The sequence below is a fragment of the Sardina pilchardus genome, chromosome 11 (assembly GCF_963854185.1).
Source record: "Sardina pilchardus chromosome 11, fSarPil1.1, whole genome shotgun sequence".
Taxonomy (NCBI): domain Eukaryota; kingdom Metazoa; phylum Chordata; class Actinopteri; order Clupeiformes; family Clupeidae; genus Sardina; species Sardina pilchardus.
The window spans coordinates 12,305,400-12,320,416 of record NC_085004.1 but is presented as its reverse complement, the minus strand read 5'-3'; the positions used below and the strand labels follow the sequence as shown (position 1 = coordinate 12,320,416).

General features: G+C 47.8%; 1 protein-coding gene across 6 annotated transcripts in view; it reads left to right on the top strand.

Annotated features, from left to right (window-relative positions):
* madd (MAP-kinase activating death domain) overlaps positions 1-15,017 on the top strand; it is a 61,587-nt gene that overhangs the window by 42,058 nt on the left and 4,512 nt on the right. For 3 of the 6 annotated variants that reach the window (XM_062548612.1, XM_062548613.1, XM_062548610.1), the window contains 13 exons: positions 443-549; positions 779-862; positions 3,241-3,396; positions 3,584-3,704; positions 5,030-5,092; positions 6,293-6,413; positions 6,736-6,841; positions 7,021-7,131; positions 7,497-7,604; positions 8,556-8,720; positions 9,231-9,303; positions 9,517-9,623; positions 14,759-14,828. In XM_062548612.1, coding sequence (XP_062404596.1) covers positions 443-549; positions 779-862; positions 3,241-3,396; positions 3,584-3,704; positions 5,030-5,092; positions 6,293-6,413; positions 6,736-6,841; positions 7,021-7,131; positions 7,497-7,604; positions 8,556-8,720; positions 9,231-9,303; positions 9,517-9,623; positions 14,759-14,828 — 1,392 coding nt within the window. The remainder of the gene's footprint in view (positions 1-442; positions 550-778; positions 863-3,240; positions 3,397-3,583; positions 3,705-5,029; positions 5,093-6,292; positions 6,414-6,735; positions 6,842-7,020; positions 7,132-7,496; positions 7,605-8,555; positions 8,721-9,230; positions 9,304-9,516; positions 9,624-14,758; positions 14,829-15,017) is intronic. The other 3 variants (XM_062548611.1, XM_062548616.1, XM_062548614.1) reach the window with 3 other exon arrangements.

Sequence of the window (15,017 nt, the reverse complement as noted above, 5' to 3'; positions counted from 1 at the left end):
TCGTAGTGGGTTTCAATCTGGTTTGGCCGTGTGTTTGAAACTGTGTCCTCTGCCTGCCTCTGTGTAGTGTTATGACTGACAGCTGTTTGACAGGGAACAAGAACAAGAGACTAGAACAAGATACATTTAGCTCTAACTTGGTGCGCACATCTCAGATTATTATGTATATGTTCAACACACTATATAGAAAAACAGCATATAGCAATCAATTTAGTTGAACAACCCACGTGTATTTGGAGATGGAAAGGGGATTGGATTGCCGTCTTTAGGCTTCCGTTAGATTTGTAATGATCTCAGAAGCAGCTTTTACTTCAGGCTAGATGTTCAGATCAAAGGATGCGTTGAGCACAGGAAGTCGTAAACTCTGCCAGTCATGTGACATGTCCCATGAGGCTGTGCAGGGGCACACTGGGCGGCCGCGCTAACGGCGACTCTTCCACAGGAGCGGAGGGGGCCAAGCAGCGGGCCGAGGGCAAAGCCGGAGACACGGAGGAGAAGAAGTCCCAGATCAGCGCCGACAGCGGCCTGAGCGTCACCTCGGGCTCACAGGTGAGCTTACCTGCTCTTCAGCCCCCCCGCAACAGGGGAGGCTGGGAGAGACCGGGGGGACTGGGGGAGACGGGGAGACTGGCTCTCTGGTTTTCTGTGTCTTGTGTTTTCTCTGCACTACCTTTCTTGTTTTTCCTCATGTCTTATGTCTTCCGTCTTCTTCTTCTTCTTCTTCTTCCTCTCTCTCTGTGTGTTCTCCTCTCTTCTGCGGTTCTCGTGGGGTGTCCAGAGGAGCGATACGGAGTCTGTGGCCAGCTCTGAGCCGCCAGCACTGACCCGCAGCACCAGCCAGGACTCTGAGGCCAGCACAGTGGTAGGGCACGACCAACCAGGAGCGCTCCCATCCCGCTCTCTCTCCCTCTCTCTCTTCCTCTCTTCCTCCCATCCCACTCTCTCTCTCTCTGTCTTCCTCCCTCTCTTCCTCCCTTTCTCTCTCTCCCTCCCTCTCTCTCCCTTTCACTCTCTCCCTCTCTTCCTCTCTTTCTCTCATTCACAGTGGTAGGGCACGGCCAACCAGGAGAGCTCCCATCCCGTTCTCTGTCTCTCCCTCCCTCTCTCTCTCACTCCCTCTCTTACTCCCTTTCTCTCTTATTCACAGTGGTAGGGCACAGCCAACAAAGAGACCCTCCTTACCTTTCCATTAATCACCCCCTCTCTGGTTTTCTTTCCCTCTCTCCCTCTCTCCCTTTCTCCCTCTCTCCCTCTCTCGGTCTCGTTCATTCTCTGGCTTCTGCTCCCTTCTCCTCACTCTGTGTCCCTCTCTCTTAGATCAAATCACAACTTTATCAAATCACTTCCTGCTCTTGCATCAGCTCGCATTCTTGCAACCCCTACCAAACTCCGCTAACCCCCACAGAAGTGTCAGAAGTTTGATTTTTTGTGTGTGTGTGTGTGTGTGTGTGTTATATCCGGCTCCCCCGTGCTCCTGACTCCAACTCTCACTATGTCTTCTGTCTGACTCACCTCATCACTCTCTGCTCTTCATCATCTGAGCCGTGTTCGTTCTCACCCACCTCCTCCTCTCTCACTCTCTCTGTATCCTCTCTCTCTCCATCTGTCTTCCTCCCTCTCCCTCTTTCTTTCCTCTCTCTCTCCATCTCCTTCTCTCCCTTCCTCCCCCACTCTCTCTCCCTCTTTTGCTTTCTCCCTCCCTCTCTCTCCCCCTTCCTCCCTCTCTCTCTCTCTCCCTCTCTCTCTCTCTCTCTCTCTCTCCTCGTGTGTGTGTGTGTACTCATCGCCCTGCCTACTTGTGTGTGTGTTTGTGTGTGTGTGTGTGTGTGTGTGTGTGTGTGTGTGTGTGTGTGTGTGTGTGTGTGTGTGTGTGTGTGTGTGTACTCATCGCCCTGCCTACTTGTGTGTGTGTTTGTGTGTGTGTGTGTGTGTGTGTGTGTGTGTGTGTGTGTGTGTGTGTGTACTCATCGCCCTGCCTCCTCGTGTGTGTGTGTGTGTGTGTGTACTCATCGCCCTGCCTCCTACGCTCTCTCTCTCTGCTCATGACCTTCCTCTCCAGCCCCTCATTTCTGTTTCCAGCTCTTTCTATTAATAATGATGCTGAATGTATTACCCTCAAAGAGAAGACTGGAGAAATGGCTGTTTAGCATAGTTCCCAGCCCAGCACTGTCTGTGCGCCAGGAATCGGGGCGTTGGGCTGCCGATCGGCCTGTTGATGCGTCGTCCTTGATGTGTAATTGAGTTACGACAGCGAATGCTCTCGGGGGACCCGTCTGAAAGGGAGCCGCACGCACGAGGCCTCGGCCTCCGCGGCGTCAAATGTGATTTACGTCCGACTAATCGAGTTGTCATGAGTGACTCGGCAGACTGCTGCTCGCCACGCACACGCAGGCTGTACGGAAAGAGTCTATCCACGTGATGACACGACTGGAGTTGTAATTAGTTTTACAAATGGGGTTAGAGCCATTTGTTGTTTTGACAAGTTTAAATATTTAATAAACAACTGGGGAATAAATACATTAATGAACAGAGTTTAGCGTAAAGCAGTTGTAGAGCCTAGTAAAATTAATTTTTTGCCATCACACAACACGGGGATAGGTAGCGTAGTATTTTCAGAGGGGCAGAGACCAGCATTTCTAGAACGAAATATATTCCGTTTATCTAGAGCTGGAACTGCATCAAAGCTCCCATCCATGGAGACAATTTGTGGCTCAAATCCTAACTTTAAATGCGTTAGTCTAACAAACCTATGATCACACAGAACAGCAGGCAGGCATATGCCATTAACAGCCAGCTGCAACTCAAAAGCCCAGCTAGGTCTGTGCTTTGTGTTTTCATTTGCGTGACGACACACAGGTTCTCATATATAGACTGGATTATCTGCCTGGCAAGTCCTCATATGGAGTAAACAGGTCTCTTTGCCAGTACTCATATAGAGTAAACAGGTCCTCATACATTAAATTAGATTAGATTAGATTAGATTAGATTCAATATAAATTAAACTTAGATTGGAGTAAACTCACATTGTGGCTACTTAACCCGATCATATAGCATAATCACACTGTGTGCCAGTCCGCATGTAGCGTTAGCTCCCACTATGATCACTCCTAACCTGGCCTTTGTGCCCAGGCACATGAGCATAGCATAGCATAGCATAAACACACACTACACCCCCTCCCTCAACTCAGACTCTTTGCATACACTATGGTCCCCCTCTAACCTGGTGTCTGTGCCCGGCAGGTGAGCAACAGCTCAGGTGAGACCCTGGGAGCGGATAGCGACCTGAGCAGCACAGCAGGGGACGGCCTGGGCAGACAGGCCCCTCACCTGACCCTCTCCAGGGGCACCCTGTCCGACAGCGAGATCGAGACCAACCCCGCCACCAGCTCCGTGTTTGTGAGTAGCCTAGCCAGTCGCTACGACGCCAGAATAGTCCCGACACACAATGCACCTGGATGTGATTCAGCTCGTATCAGCATTGACTCATGCAGTGTGCAGTTTCGTGTTGTGTCTGTGTACTGGTGAGTAAGTTGGTGTGGAGGTGGAGTGTGATGAGGGTCTGTCTGGTTGGGTGTGTTTCCAGGGGAAGACCCACCAGCTGAAGCCTGGGAAGAGGGAGCCGGCGGGGGTCATGTCCAAAGGAGCACCACCGCCCCCTCTGGAGGATGTCAGCATGAGGATCTACCTGTGTGAGGGCCTGCTGGGTATGTGAACTCGACCCCTGACTCTGAATGATCATCGGCTCACGTGCTGGCTTTTGATATTCTCAGAATATTCCTACAGTAATTTCCAGTGTATTAACCGCATTGTGTGTAAGCCACAAGGCCACGTTTGATAGTTAGAGATTGAAGAAAACCATATTACTACCATATTAACTGCCCCCGTGTATTAACCTCATAGCTGAAGAAATTTCGCAAAATCAATGTAGAAGTCGCGGCTAATAGTTGAAAAATAACAGCACTCCACACATCAAATTCTAAGGACCTTTAAGACATAATCATTATCAGTCTACAAGCAATGTTTGATTTTATTGCACTGATATGACTTTTACTGTTGTTTTCTTCCCCTGAACTGAAGAGTAGCAGGATCCATGTCATCTAGGAAATACTCCACATATGGTTTACATGTTAATTGGGCAAACTGCTCTGAATCAGTCTGTCACCATACTGTATGCGCTGTGCATAGTCTATGAGTTAGTACAGGTACATCTCAGGAAATAATATTTCAAAATGTATTTCAAAAACTGAAACTATCATATCATCCAGATTTAACACACATCTTGATGATTCTAATTTACAGCTAATAGAATCTCAAGATATTTGAATGAAAAAAATATTATACAAAACTGCCGATATAAGATGATCTCTGATCAGCTAACCAAGTAAAATCACTGGCAATGGTTCATCTCTCTGTCTGAGCAGGACAATGGACTTTTGCCATGATATTCCAATGTTCCAATGAAATGCACCTGTAAACAGACACACATGCTTAAGTTTGGAACCTGTGTTCTAATCACCAGCACATGAGTGAAAACAGTAAAAAGATTCCATGTGTCATGTAGCGCCGTTGGCCAGGTGGTTCTCCCTCTTCCCTGTGGGCTCGTTTGTGTGATAACAAGCTTGTGTATTAACACCTGTGCTCAGTGCCCTGTCGCTGCCCTCCTCTTGCTGCAGGCTAACCCACTGCCCTCTCACTTCCTCCGTCTTCCTCTGTCTGTCTTCTTCTGCTTCTGTCTCTTTCTCTTCTTCTACTCCTACTGTCTCTCTTCTCTCTATCCTTCTCTACCTCTCTCTACCTCTCTCTCTCTCTCTCTCTACCTCTATCTCTCACTTACCTCGCTCTCTCTTCCTCTCTCTACCTCTCTCTCTTTCTCTCTATCTCTCTCTATTTCTCTATACCTCTCTCTCGCCTTCCTCTCTCTCTCTACCTCTATCTCTACCTTTATCTCTCTCTCTCTCTCTCCCTCTCTCTCTCTCTTGCCTTCTTCTCTCTCGGTCTCTGCTGCGTGGCTCTGGGGTCACCTGGGCAGGCCGTGACAAGAGCTCCATGTGGGACCAGCTGGAGGATGCTGCCATGGAGACCTTCTCCTTGAGTATGGCTTACTGCTTCTCTCTCACTCTCACCTCTGGGTGTGCTTTACTTTGGCATGGCTGCATGCTGTGTGTGTTTGTGTGTGTGTGTGTGTGTGTGTGTGTGTGTGTGTGTGTGTCTCTGTCTGTGTGTGTCTGTGTAATATATGTGTGTGTGTGTGTGTGTGTGTCTGTGTGTGTGTGTGTGTGTGTGTGTATGTGTGTGTGTGTCTGTGTGAGAGAGAGTTTGTTTGTTTGTTTGGTTCTGTCTGTTTATGTAAGCTTTTAAACTTGAGTTGTGTGTGTATATAATGGAACAGTAGGCGTGTGAATATGTGTTTGTGTTTTGCGCGTGTGTTTGTTTTTGTTGTGGTGGTGAGCACTGAGCAGCACGCCACTAAATAATGCATGTGTTATGAGTGGCTCCTCTCCTAGCTGAGCTGCGGCTCTCTCTCTCTCCGGCCGCGCCGAGCTGAGCTGAGCTGAGCTACTCTCTCTCTGTGCCCTCGGCTGTACTTGAGCTTCACTTATTTATGATGGCAGTAGTCACGCCAGAGCTAGCGCCTATGCTAACACTTCACTTATTTATGATGGCAGTTACGCCAGAGCTAGCGCCTACGCTAACACTTCACCACAGCTCTGCGGGGGGGCTGAGGAGAGGCTGGCGAGAGCATGTCGGGTCAGCGGACAGATATGCAGTGGTAGCTTATGGTCTGCTCCTGCGGTTTGAGAAAGGCTTTAGGTGTGGGTGTATGTGGGGGTGGGTGTGTGTGTGCTTGAAGAGTGTGTTAAAAATCTTGCTTAAGCCTTAGTTATTGATTGAGCCTTAGTCATGTTGTCTACAGTACAGTGCATGGCAGAGAATGTGTGCATGAGGGTGTTTTCTTCTGAAAGTGAAGAGAATTATCTTTATTTCGATTTCGTAATTATCTTTAGTTGTCAATTTAACAGTATCAGACATAATGGATGTCTTGCTACACATCCAAAGATGTGTGTGCGACGTACGTGTGTGTGTGTGTGTGTGTGTGTGTGTGTGTGTGTGTGTGTGTGTGTGTGTGTGTGTGTGTTGCGTGCATGCATTCACGGGTGTATGCATGATAGGCACGAAAAAAATGAATGAATCATTCATTCATTGTGAAGTATGTGTTGTGCTCGGTTGTAGTAAACGTTCTACCGTAACGTTCCCCTTGCGATTGGTCAGCATGCGTCATGTGACCCCGCAGGCAAAGAGCGCTCCACTCTGTGGGACCAGATGCAGTTCTGGGAGGACGCCTTCCTGGACGCCGTGATGCTGGAGCGCGAGGGCATGGGCATGGACCAGGGCCCGCAGGAGATGATTGACAGGTGGGTGACCCCGTGCTTGCCCCGCCCCTTCCCTTGCCTTCACCAATAGCACTGTAGGGGCAGCTGTGGCAGCGGCATGCCCACATATGTCACGCGCCCACGTGCCCAGAGATACACTGTTGGATTCTAACTCCACCTCTCTCTTCCTCTCATCCCATTCCTGTGTGTGTGTGTGTGTGTGTGTGTGTGTGTGTGTGTGTGTGTGTGTGTGTGTGTGTGTGTGTGTGTGTGTGTGTGTGTGTGTGTGTGTGTGTGTGTGTGTGTGTGTGTGTGTGTGTGTGTGTGTGTGTGTGTGTGTGTGTGGTCTCCCCCTCCCCCTTAGGTACCTGTCCCTGGGTGACCACGACCGCAAGCGGCTGGAGGACGATGAGGACCGGCTCTTGGCCACGCTGCTGCACAACATGATCGCCTACATGCTTATGATGAAGGTACGCCACTGGCCTACAATACACATCAGCCTCTCTGCCTCGCCACACAGTGGGATCTTCTTCACAGCTTTTGTGTGTGTGTGCAAGTGTGTGTTTGTGTTCAATGAAATCTATTGTAAAACGTGAACACAAATAAAGATATTAAAATCTGTGCGTGTGTGTGTGTGTGTGTGTCATAGGTGGGCAAGGCTGATATTCGGAAGAAGGTGAGGCGTCTGATGGGCAAGTCTCACATTGGCCTGACGTACAGCCAGGAGATCAACGACATCCTGGACCGCCTCAATAACCTGGTAAGGAGCCTCTCTTTTCCTGTGTCCTTTTTCGAGGACGGCTATTGGGACGTGCTGTGCTATGTACCCTTGGGTCCGGTGTGTTAAGGCCAACCCCACTGGCGGCGACATTCCTGTCTCTGGATTTGATGCTCAAGAGATAGAAAGATTTTGTAAACATTGTCTTCTACGCGTGTCAGACACGGCCAGTAGGCTTTTGCTCCGTTAAAAATATCAGTGTTCTAAATGTTGCCGACGCTTGACGCACGTCAGACGCTGCCAGTGGGCGTTGGCCTTCAGAGCAGCCGTGTGCAGAGCCACTGTGCTAACGCTGTGCTAACGCTGTGCTAACTCCATGTTCCAACGCCGTGTTCCCTCTGTCGCAGAACGGCCGAGAGCTACCCATCAGGCCGAGCGGCAGCCGCCACATTAAGAAGCAGACGTTCGTGGTGCATGCTGGGACAGACACCACGGGGGACATCTTCTTCATGGAGGTGAGTGAGGGCGCCCGTCAACCCAACAGACCGCCAGTCTGCCTCCATATGCAAAGAGTGAAGCTTTACAAACATGGACGAATCACTTACTGAATGATACCGGTTAGATGGACCGTTTAATTAAACGAGGGCCCGAAGGCCCACGGACCCAACCCAGGTCACTTCATAATCCCACCCCATCCCTCTATTTCCTACTCTCTCTATTTTTTCTTCCTTTTTATTACAGGTGCTCTAAGTGGTAGAACGCATTTCTTTAGGCAAAAATCTTTTTTGTCACATACAGTACAGCAAATATCATTTAACCATCTACTAGCTGCCTGTGCCCTGAATACACTGTTAAAAGAACACAGTCTCTGTGGACATAAAAGCATAACAAACTGTGTTTCAGTTGCATGGGAGGGAGGGGGAGGGAGGGCGTGCTAGATTTCTGTTTTGTTTGAACGTCAACAGAAGTGATGTTACCCAACATCGCTTAGAGCACCTTTAAATACAAGCTGAATGACCCTTGTCGTGTCCTTAAAAATGGCCCCTGCAGGAGGTTGTGGTGCAAGCAGAATCATCCATACCACACTCAGGTGTAAGGGCTCATGAGTCTCGGGTTTTGATTCTGACCTGTGGTCTTTTCCCTAGATCACTCCCGTCTCCCTCCTACTCTTGTCTTGTCCTCTCTACCGTCCCGTGTGAAATAAAGACAGAGGGGCAGCTTTGTGGAAGCGCTGTGTGTGTGTGTGTGTGATGCGCTCTCTGTGTGTGTGTGATACGCTGTGTGTGATGCGCTGTGTGTGTGACATACTCTCTGTGTGTGTGTGATATGCTGTGTGTGATGCGCTGTGTGTGTGACATACTCTCTGTGTGTGTGACACGCTCCCTGTGTGTGTGTGATGCGCTGTGTGTGTGTGTGATGCGCTGTGTCTGTGTGACACGCTCTCTGTGTGTGTGTTTCTCCCGCAGGTGTGTGACGACTGCATCGTGCTGCGCAGCAACATCGGCACGGTGTACGAGCGCTGGTGGTACGAGAAGCTCATCAACATGACCTACTGTCCCAAGACCAAGGTGCTGTGTCTCTGGCGACGCAACGGCCAGGAGACGCAGCTCAATAAGTTCTACACTAAGAAGGTACGTCCACACGCACAACTGTTGAGGGTCTGACACGAGTTGCATTTTGCCATCATTTATTTGGTCAGTTGGTCCAAATAACTTTATAAATTAAAACCGCACAAATACTACTGTAAGAATAATTTAAAAAGATTAAATTATTAAATATTGAAGATTAAAATATTAAATAATCTAAATATTGGTAGTGTATAGTCAGGCTTTGCTTCTAGTGCCATGGATCTGAGCTTGAAGTGGCTATCAGTAATGCAGTTGTGGATCATCAACAGTGGTACAACATGGTCATCTGTTTAGGGCGTATGCTGTAGAGCAGAGAAGGAGTCCTTTTTCCGTTATGGCATTTTCTTTATTGTGTCCCTACATCGTCCTCAATGTCCATAGTAGTTGAAACTGAACACCAGGGGGCGCTCTTCTGTAGTGAGCGTGATCTGTTCCTCTGTGTTCCTCTGTGCAGTGTCGTGAGCTGTACTACAGTAGTGAGCGTGATGTGTTGTTCTGTGTTCCTCTGTGCAGTGTCGTGAGCTGTACTACTGTGTGAAGGACAGCATGGAGAGGGCAGCTGCTCGGCAGCAGAGCATCAAACCAGGTACTGTGTACTGTCTGGAGGAGCCTCTTGGTTTGGAAACCTGGGAGCATGTGTGTGAGATTGTGTGTTCATGCAAAAACTCGCTACCCTGCACAGTGAGTGCATACGACCTCATACGAGCAGTGTGGGTGGGTGGGCCTGTGTGTGTGTGTGTGTGTGTGGACGTAGAGGATTTAAAATGCTGTGGTGTGTGTGTGTGTGTGTGTTGTCCAGGTCCAGAGCTGGGGGGTGAGTTCCCTGTGCAGGACATGAAGACCGGCGAGGGCGGCCTGCTGCAGGTCACTCTGGAGGGGATCAACCTCAAGTTCATGCACAGCCAGGTAAGGAGGCTCGACCGACGCCGACGCCACTGACCTCACTTCCTGCATGCCTCAGCCCCCCCTCTCTCTCTCTCTCTCTCTCTCTCTCTCTCTCAGTCTCAGTCTCAGTCTCAGGCCCCAGCTCCATCAGAGCCCCCAGCTTCAGTTACTCAGCCCCCCCCCCTCCTCATACTCCAACTCTCCCCACCCCTACACAACCCCCCCAGGTCTCTTGCTGTCTCTCTCTCTGTTTGGGGCGCTTCCTCTAAAAACTCTCAGAATCACATCACACATCACTTAAAGGGACTCTTTCCCAATAGTTTCCAGGTCTGCTAATCCCAGCTGAGAGAGAGGATGGGCTCTCGGCCCATAAAAGGCTGAGCGAGTTTTGAGCTATGTGCTCTCTCCACTTTGAGCAGTAGATTTGAAAACTTTGGGGGAAGAGAGTTTTAGGTGTGTTTTATTTTTTATTTTTATTATTAATATTATTATTATTATTGTTATTGGATGTGTGATTGTGATGTTTTCATCCCCACGAGTTATTTGAGGAAGAGCCTTTAGTATTTAGGCTTTCTTTAATTTGCCAGTTTTGTTCTGATTTAGTTGCATTGTCACTTGCAGTTGTGTGTGTACAGTATGTGTGTGTGTTGTACATGTGTTAAACCGTGAGCACATTCAGCAAATACTCTCTGTCACTATGAGACCTTAAATGTGGTGCCCAAAACCATACTTTCAGTCAGTGTGTGTGTCTGTGTGTGTGTGTGTGTGTCTTGGTGTGTGAGACCTGGATTCGATGTGGGTGTTCAAGTGATTGCATTCTTATAGGGGGTTCTCTTGTGGTGGGGTCATTCGGGCAATGGAGACAACATGTACAGTAACTGACAGGTTTTGCCACCTTGCTTTGCTAAATCCATCCATTTTTATACAGTATATTAAGCGACTGCACGGTGTCATCAAAAATAGCTTTTGAGGCGGCCATCTTTGTAGTTTTTTTTTCTCTGAATAACCCATTTAAAGAAGTTCTGTGATTTCCATCAGCTACTACAGCATGAACTCCTCTGCCATTTCACCACCCATACAGCCCTCAGTAGTAACTAGATGAGGAGGTGGGGTGCATTTGGATGGTGTGCAGATTCATGGTTGTAGTGTAGCCTTTCAGGCACCTGTAATTGTTGTTATATTCTGTAATAGTATGTAATTGTAGATACACACAGGAAACAATGGTTAAGTTGGGGTTGTGCTATTGGTTGGGGACCTCCCACAGTGGCCAAATCCCTCAGTGTTTCATAGCCAGCAAATCAGCGTGAAAGCACAAGTGGATGATGCATCACAGCCATCATACTGATAAGCAGCAACATTAACAATTCCTTTACGAACATTTTACTTGTCAGTTGGACACCTTCCTTTGTCAGTGTTTTGTACAACACTCTCTGTCACATCCGGGTTGCCTTGTTTAATGCAATCGCGATTGGTGCAATTCCCTAGTAGCCTGACTCTCGGCAGACCCTTGTAGTTCCGCCATGCTCCACCAGAGGCGTTTCGCTGAGCTCCACACAAGGGTCTGGACGCGAGGGCAATCCAAACCCCTGCCAGTGATCAAAAAATGAGCAACCAATCAGGAGCGCCGAAGCGAGGAGCGAGGAGTCTTGTGCTGACATTGATTCTGCTATTTCAACCGTTTTGTCGAATCTATCGAGTATTCATTCTTTAAAAGATTAACAGAGAATAGTTTTGAACACATTTATTGGTGGCAAGGATGTTTTTACTCTTCTTCCGACCGGGTTTGGCAAGAGCTTGAAGAAGCCTAGCACGTCATTCAAGATAACAGGCAAGTGGTTTATCGAATCACATGCGAGGATGTTTTACAAGGACCCGCCTTCATAAATACATCTCCTATGGAGAAGTCCCAGATCCTTGTGTGAAGCAGACAGCGAACTACAGGATCTGGTGAAAGTCAGGTTAATTCTCTAGACCCTTGAGGGCAGTTCACACCAGGAACGATAACTATAGCAACAGCGACAAACAAATCGTTCTGGCTCATATGAATAAACTATTTCTAGAACGATATATCATTGGGGACCACTTTCAGAGCGATTTTGAGAATGATAAAAAAAATCTGTCAGACAGTCAAAATCCTTTCAAATTTTAGCCATCACATTCATCAAGACAGGGAGAGACTTTTCTTATTGTTTGTCGTGTGGACGGTTTTATCATTATCGTCATTATGTTTGTTTGGGTTTTTTGTGTGAATGGCCCTTTAATTCCCAGAGAACAGAACAAGGTTCCCCTTTAGGGCCCGGAGATCATGCAGCCCACACAGCAATCAACATCTAGACCACTTACTCTACAGTACAGTCATTACATTAGCTACAAAAGACAACGACACCTCCACCGTACTGCTGCGTGGTCTTTAGATAAGGCTGTGCTTCACAGGTGATTGATGATTGCTCCACATTGCTCAGCAAGCATTTGCATAAAATAGACTTCTTGTCTATTTTTGCCCTGCCTTGCTTGTCGCTGGCTGTCGCCCTCTCCCATTGAAGATGAATGGCAGCCTGCCGCTCTGTTGCTGTCTCTTGTAGCTAATGTGACTCACTGTAGTGTTAATTGGCCAATGGTGAATCTGTCAACAACAACAACAACAACACTTTATATAGCGCTTTTCATGGCATGCACAATGCTAACAATACCGTAAAGGGAGCCTCGCTAATCACCACCAACTACCGGGATGCCTGCTTGAAACAGGTGTTCCACGTGCCTGTGATTGTCAGGGTGTCCACTCCACGTTATGGTAGATACACACCTCAAGGGCCTCTCCTTCTGCTCTCCAGCATTCTGTGTTCTGTTGATTGAGTAAAGACATCACAACAAGTTTGCAATGGAAGCCAACCTCTTCAACTGCTTCCTCTCTCAAATTAGCGTTCTCTACTTCAACCGGTCATCTGTTCTACTGTACACGGCCCTTGCTGTTAGTTAGTTTCTACTTCAGCTTAGTTAACAGTGTTGCCATTGGAAATCCTACGATATCTGTCCTATCCTGTGCCAGGTACATTTGTGAAGAAATCTGTTACTCTCTCGCCTGCAAAGTGAGTGGGTGTCCTTCGGAAGTAACGTGTGCTCAGCAGGACCATTTCCATTTCCCTGAGCGCTGCTCTCATAGCTACGCCTCCGCGCGCTGTTTCCCAGTGTGTGGGCTCGCTTAGGTACACTATAGCCTCCATTGATGGGGCCATGGCACTTTCTGCTGATCAACACCCTACACTGGCAACATTATTTTCATCCTACAGATGGGGGCCCATCTGCTGAGAACAGGCCCTGTGGTGAGACTTACAGGTTGCTGATATCTTGGGCCTCATGCATTTTTATACTCTGGTTGGACAGTGCAGTTAGTGAAGCATTCTCTGCAGGTATTCCATTGTGTGTCTGCTGACCATTTCTAGTCTTACAGTGAATACATTCACTGAAGGTGACTACTGTGTGTGTGGCGCGTGCATGCATCTCAGGTTGTGTGTGTGTGTGTGTGTGTGTGTGTGTGTGTGTGTGAGTGCGACTGAATGCATACATAAATGTGTCTCAGGGAGTGAGTGTGTGTGTGTGTGTGTGTGTGTGTGTGTTTGTGTGCGTGAGAGAGCATGCATGCATGAGTGCATCTCCGGATGTGTGTGAGTGTGTGCATCTCAGGGCGTGTGGAGGGGTGCCAGCCCTCTCTGCTGGAGGAGGAGGCATGGAGGGTAAAGGGGGTTGGAGCAGGGCAGAGCCAGAGCTCTAGTCTCCCACGCTGCACAAGGTTAAGAGTAATCCAACACTATTGGACACATCCAGGGCCCTCATTTGAATGACGGGCAAAGAGCAAAGTCTGAAGTCTAACAAAGTTTAATTTAATAACTAGGCAAAATCAGTTTGCTACTTTTAATACCATGGGCAACCTTAACTGCAAACATGGCTGAGTCACTGAGCTCAGTGGCACATGATAGCTTTAGTTCATGGATGAGAATTTAGCCTGTTGATAGACTTTGCCCTTTGCCCATTATTTCCATTAGGGCTCTTAGTCTTTTTGTTTTAGGAATCCAGTTACCTGTACATCCCATGGGTTTATTTATCACTTCAGTTTTTTTTTTTTTTTTCTTTTCTTTTCTTTTTTAGGGGGTGTTCTGTTCATTATTGATTTGATACTGATCGTAGTCCTACTTGTAAGGGTGGGGAGTTAGTCTAGCGTCTGCCTGAACGCTGGCGGGCGGGGAGTTAGCCTAGCGTCTGAACTCCGGAGGGAGGGGAGTTAGCCTAGCGTGTGCTTGAGCGCTGGCGGGCGGATGTTTCTTATTTCTCGTGCTCTTCTGTCCGATAATAATCCAAACCGTTTCTCTCCCATGCTCTCTCCCCCTGCAAGGAGCGGAAGGTACACCACTTCTGCTGTCTTTGCTTGTTAGCAGTACCTCTTCTTCTTTTCTACTGTTTGTTTTTGCTTTGGTTTTTCTTTTTTTTCTTCTTTCCTTTTTTTCTCCATCCGTAGCTCTATGGCAACCTTCAGTTGTAGTGCCACTTTGTCTCTCTTATTCTTTTGTCATGACGGGATTTCCATGTGTGTATTGCATGGGCCATACAGTATGCAGTCAAACCGTAGGTCAGCGAGCACACTTCTCAGGACACAGTGGCCCATAGGGGATATAGTTTTCAGCCCAATTTTCTTTTTTTAGCCATTCACAAAAATAGACTAACTCCAGGTACATATTCAGCAGGCCCCAATAGGTAAATTTAGCGTCCCAATATACAGGTGAATTGCTGCAGTCACCTCATGTAGTAAGAATCGGCGAGGTGGCGTAGCAGCGTATGCCCCCATGTCCTTCAGCTTCCCCTGCCTCCCCATTGAACCCCATGCTCATGTAAGCAACTCCACATGGAAACCTGCACCGTCCACAGTCCGTTTCTTTTGTAGCTTTCAAGAGCTTGCTTCTCACGTGCTGTTCTCCTGTTCATTTTTGTTCTCTTTCTGTCATACTTTTAAAAAAAATATTACTTTCCTCATAGTTGTTTCTTCTTTTTTGACTGTTTGTGACTGTTTTAAGGTCATCTCTCTGAAATGTTTGGTTTGGGCAAGTGACATTGAGTAAATAGCTAATGGTCTGTCTGTTCTTTTTTTGTTTGTTTTTTCATTTTAGGTTTTCATAGAGCTGAATCACATTAAAAAGTGCAATACTGTGAAGGGAGTCTTTGTCCTGGAGGAATTTGGTAATTACATCATTTTGATTCTAGGTCTGTACACGACACGGCAGTAACTCAGGTCCCTTGGCATGCAGAAGGACACCAATGCATTCCAGCTTCACCAGTTAGCTTTAGCCTGCTTTAGCACAGTAGCCTGTGTGTGCTAGCTTGTGCCTGGCATGTGGTAGCGAATGAGGTCAACCTTCTGACTGTCCC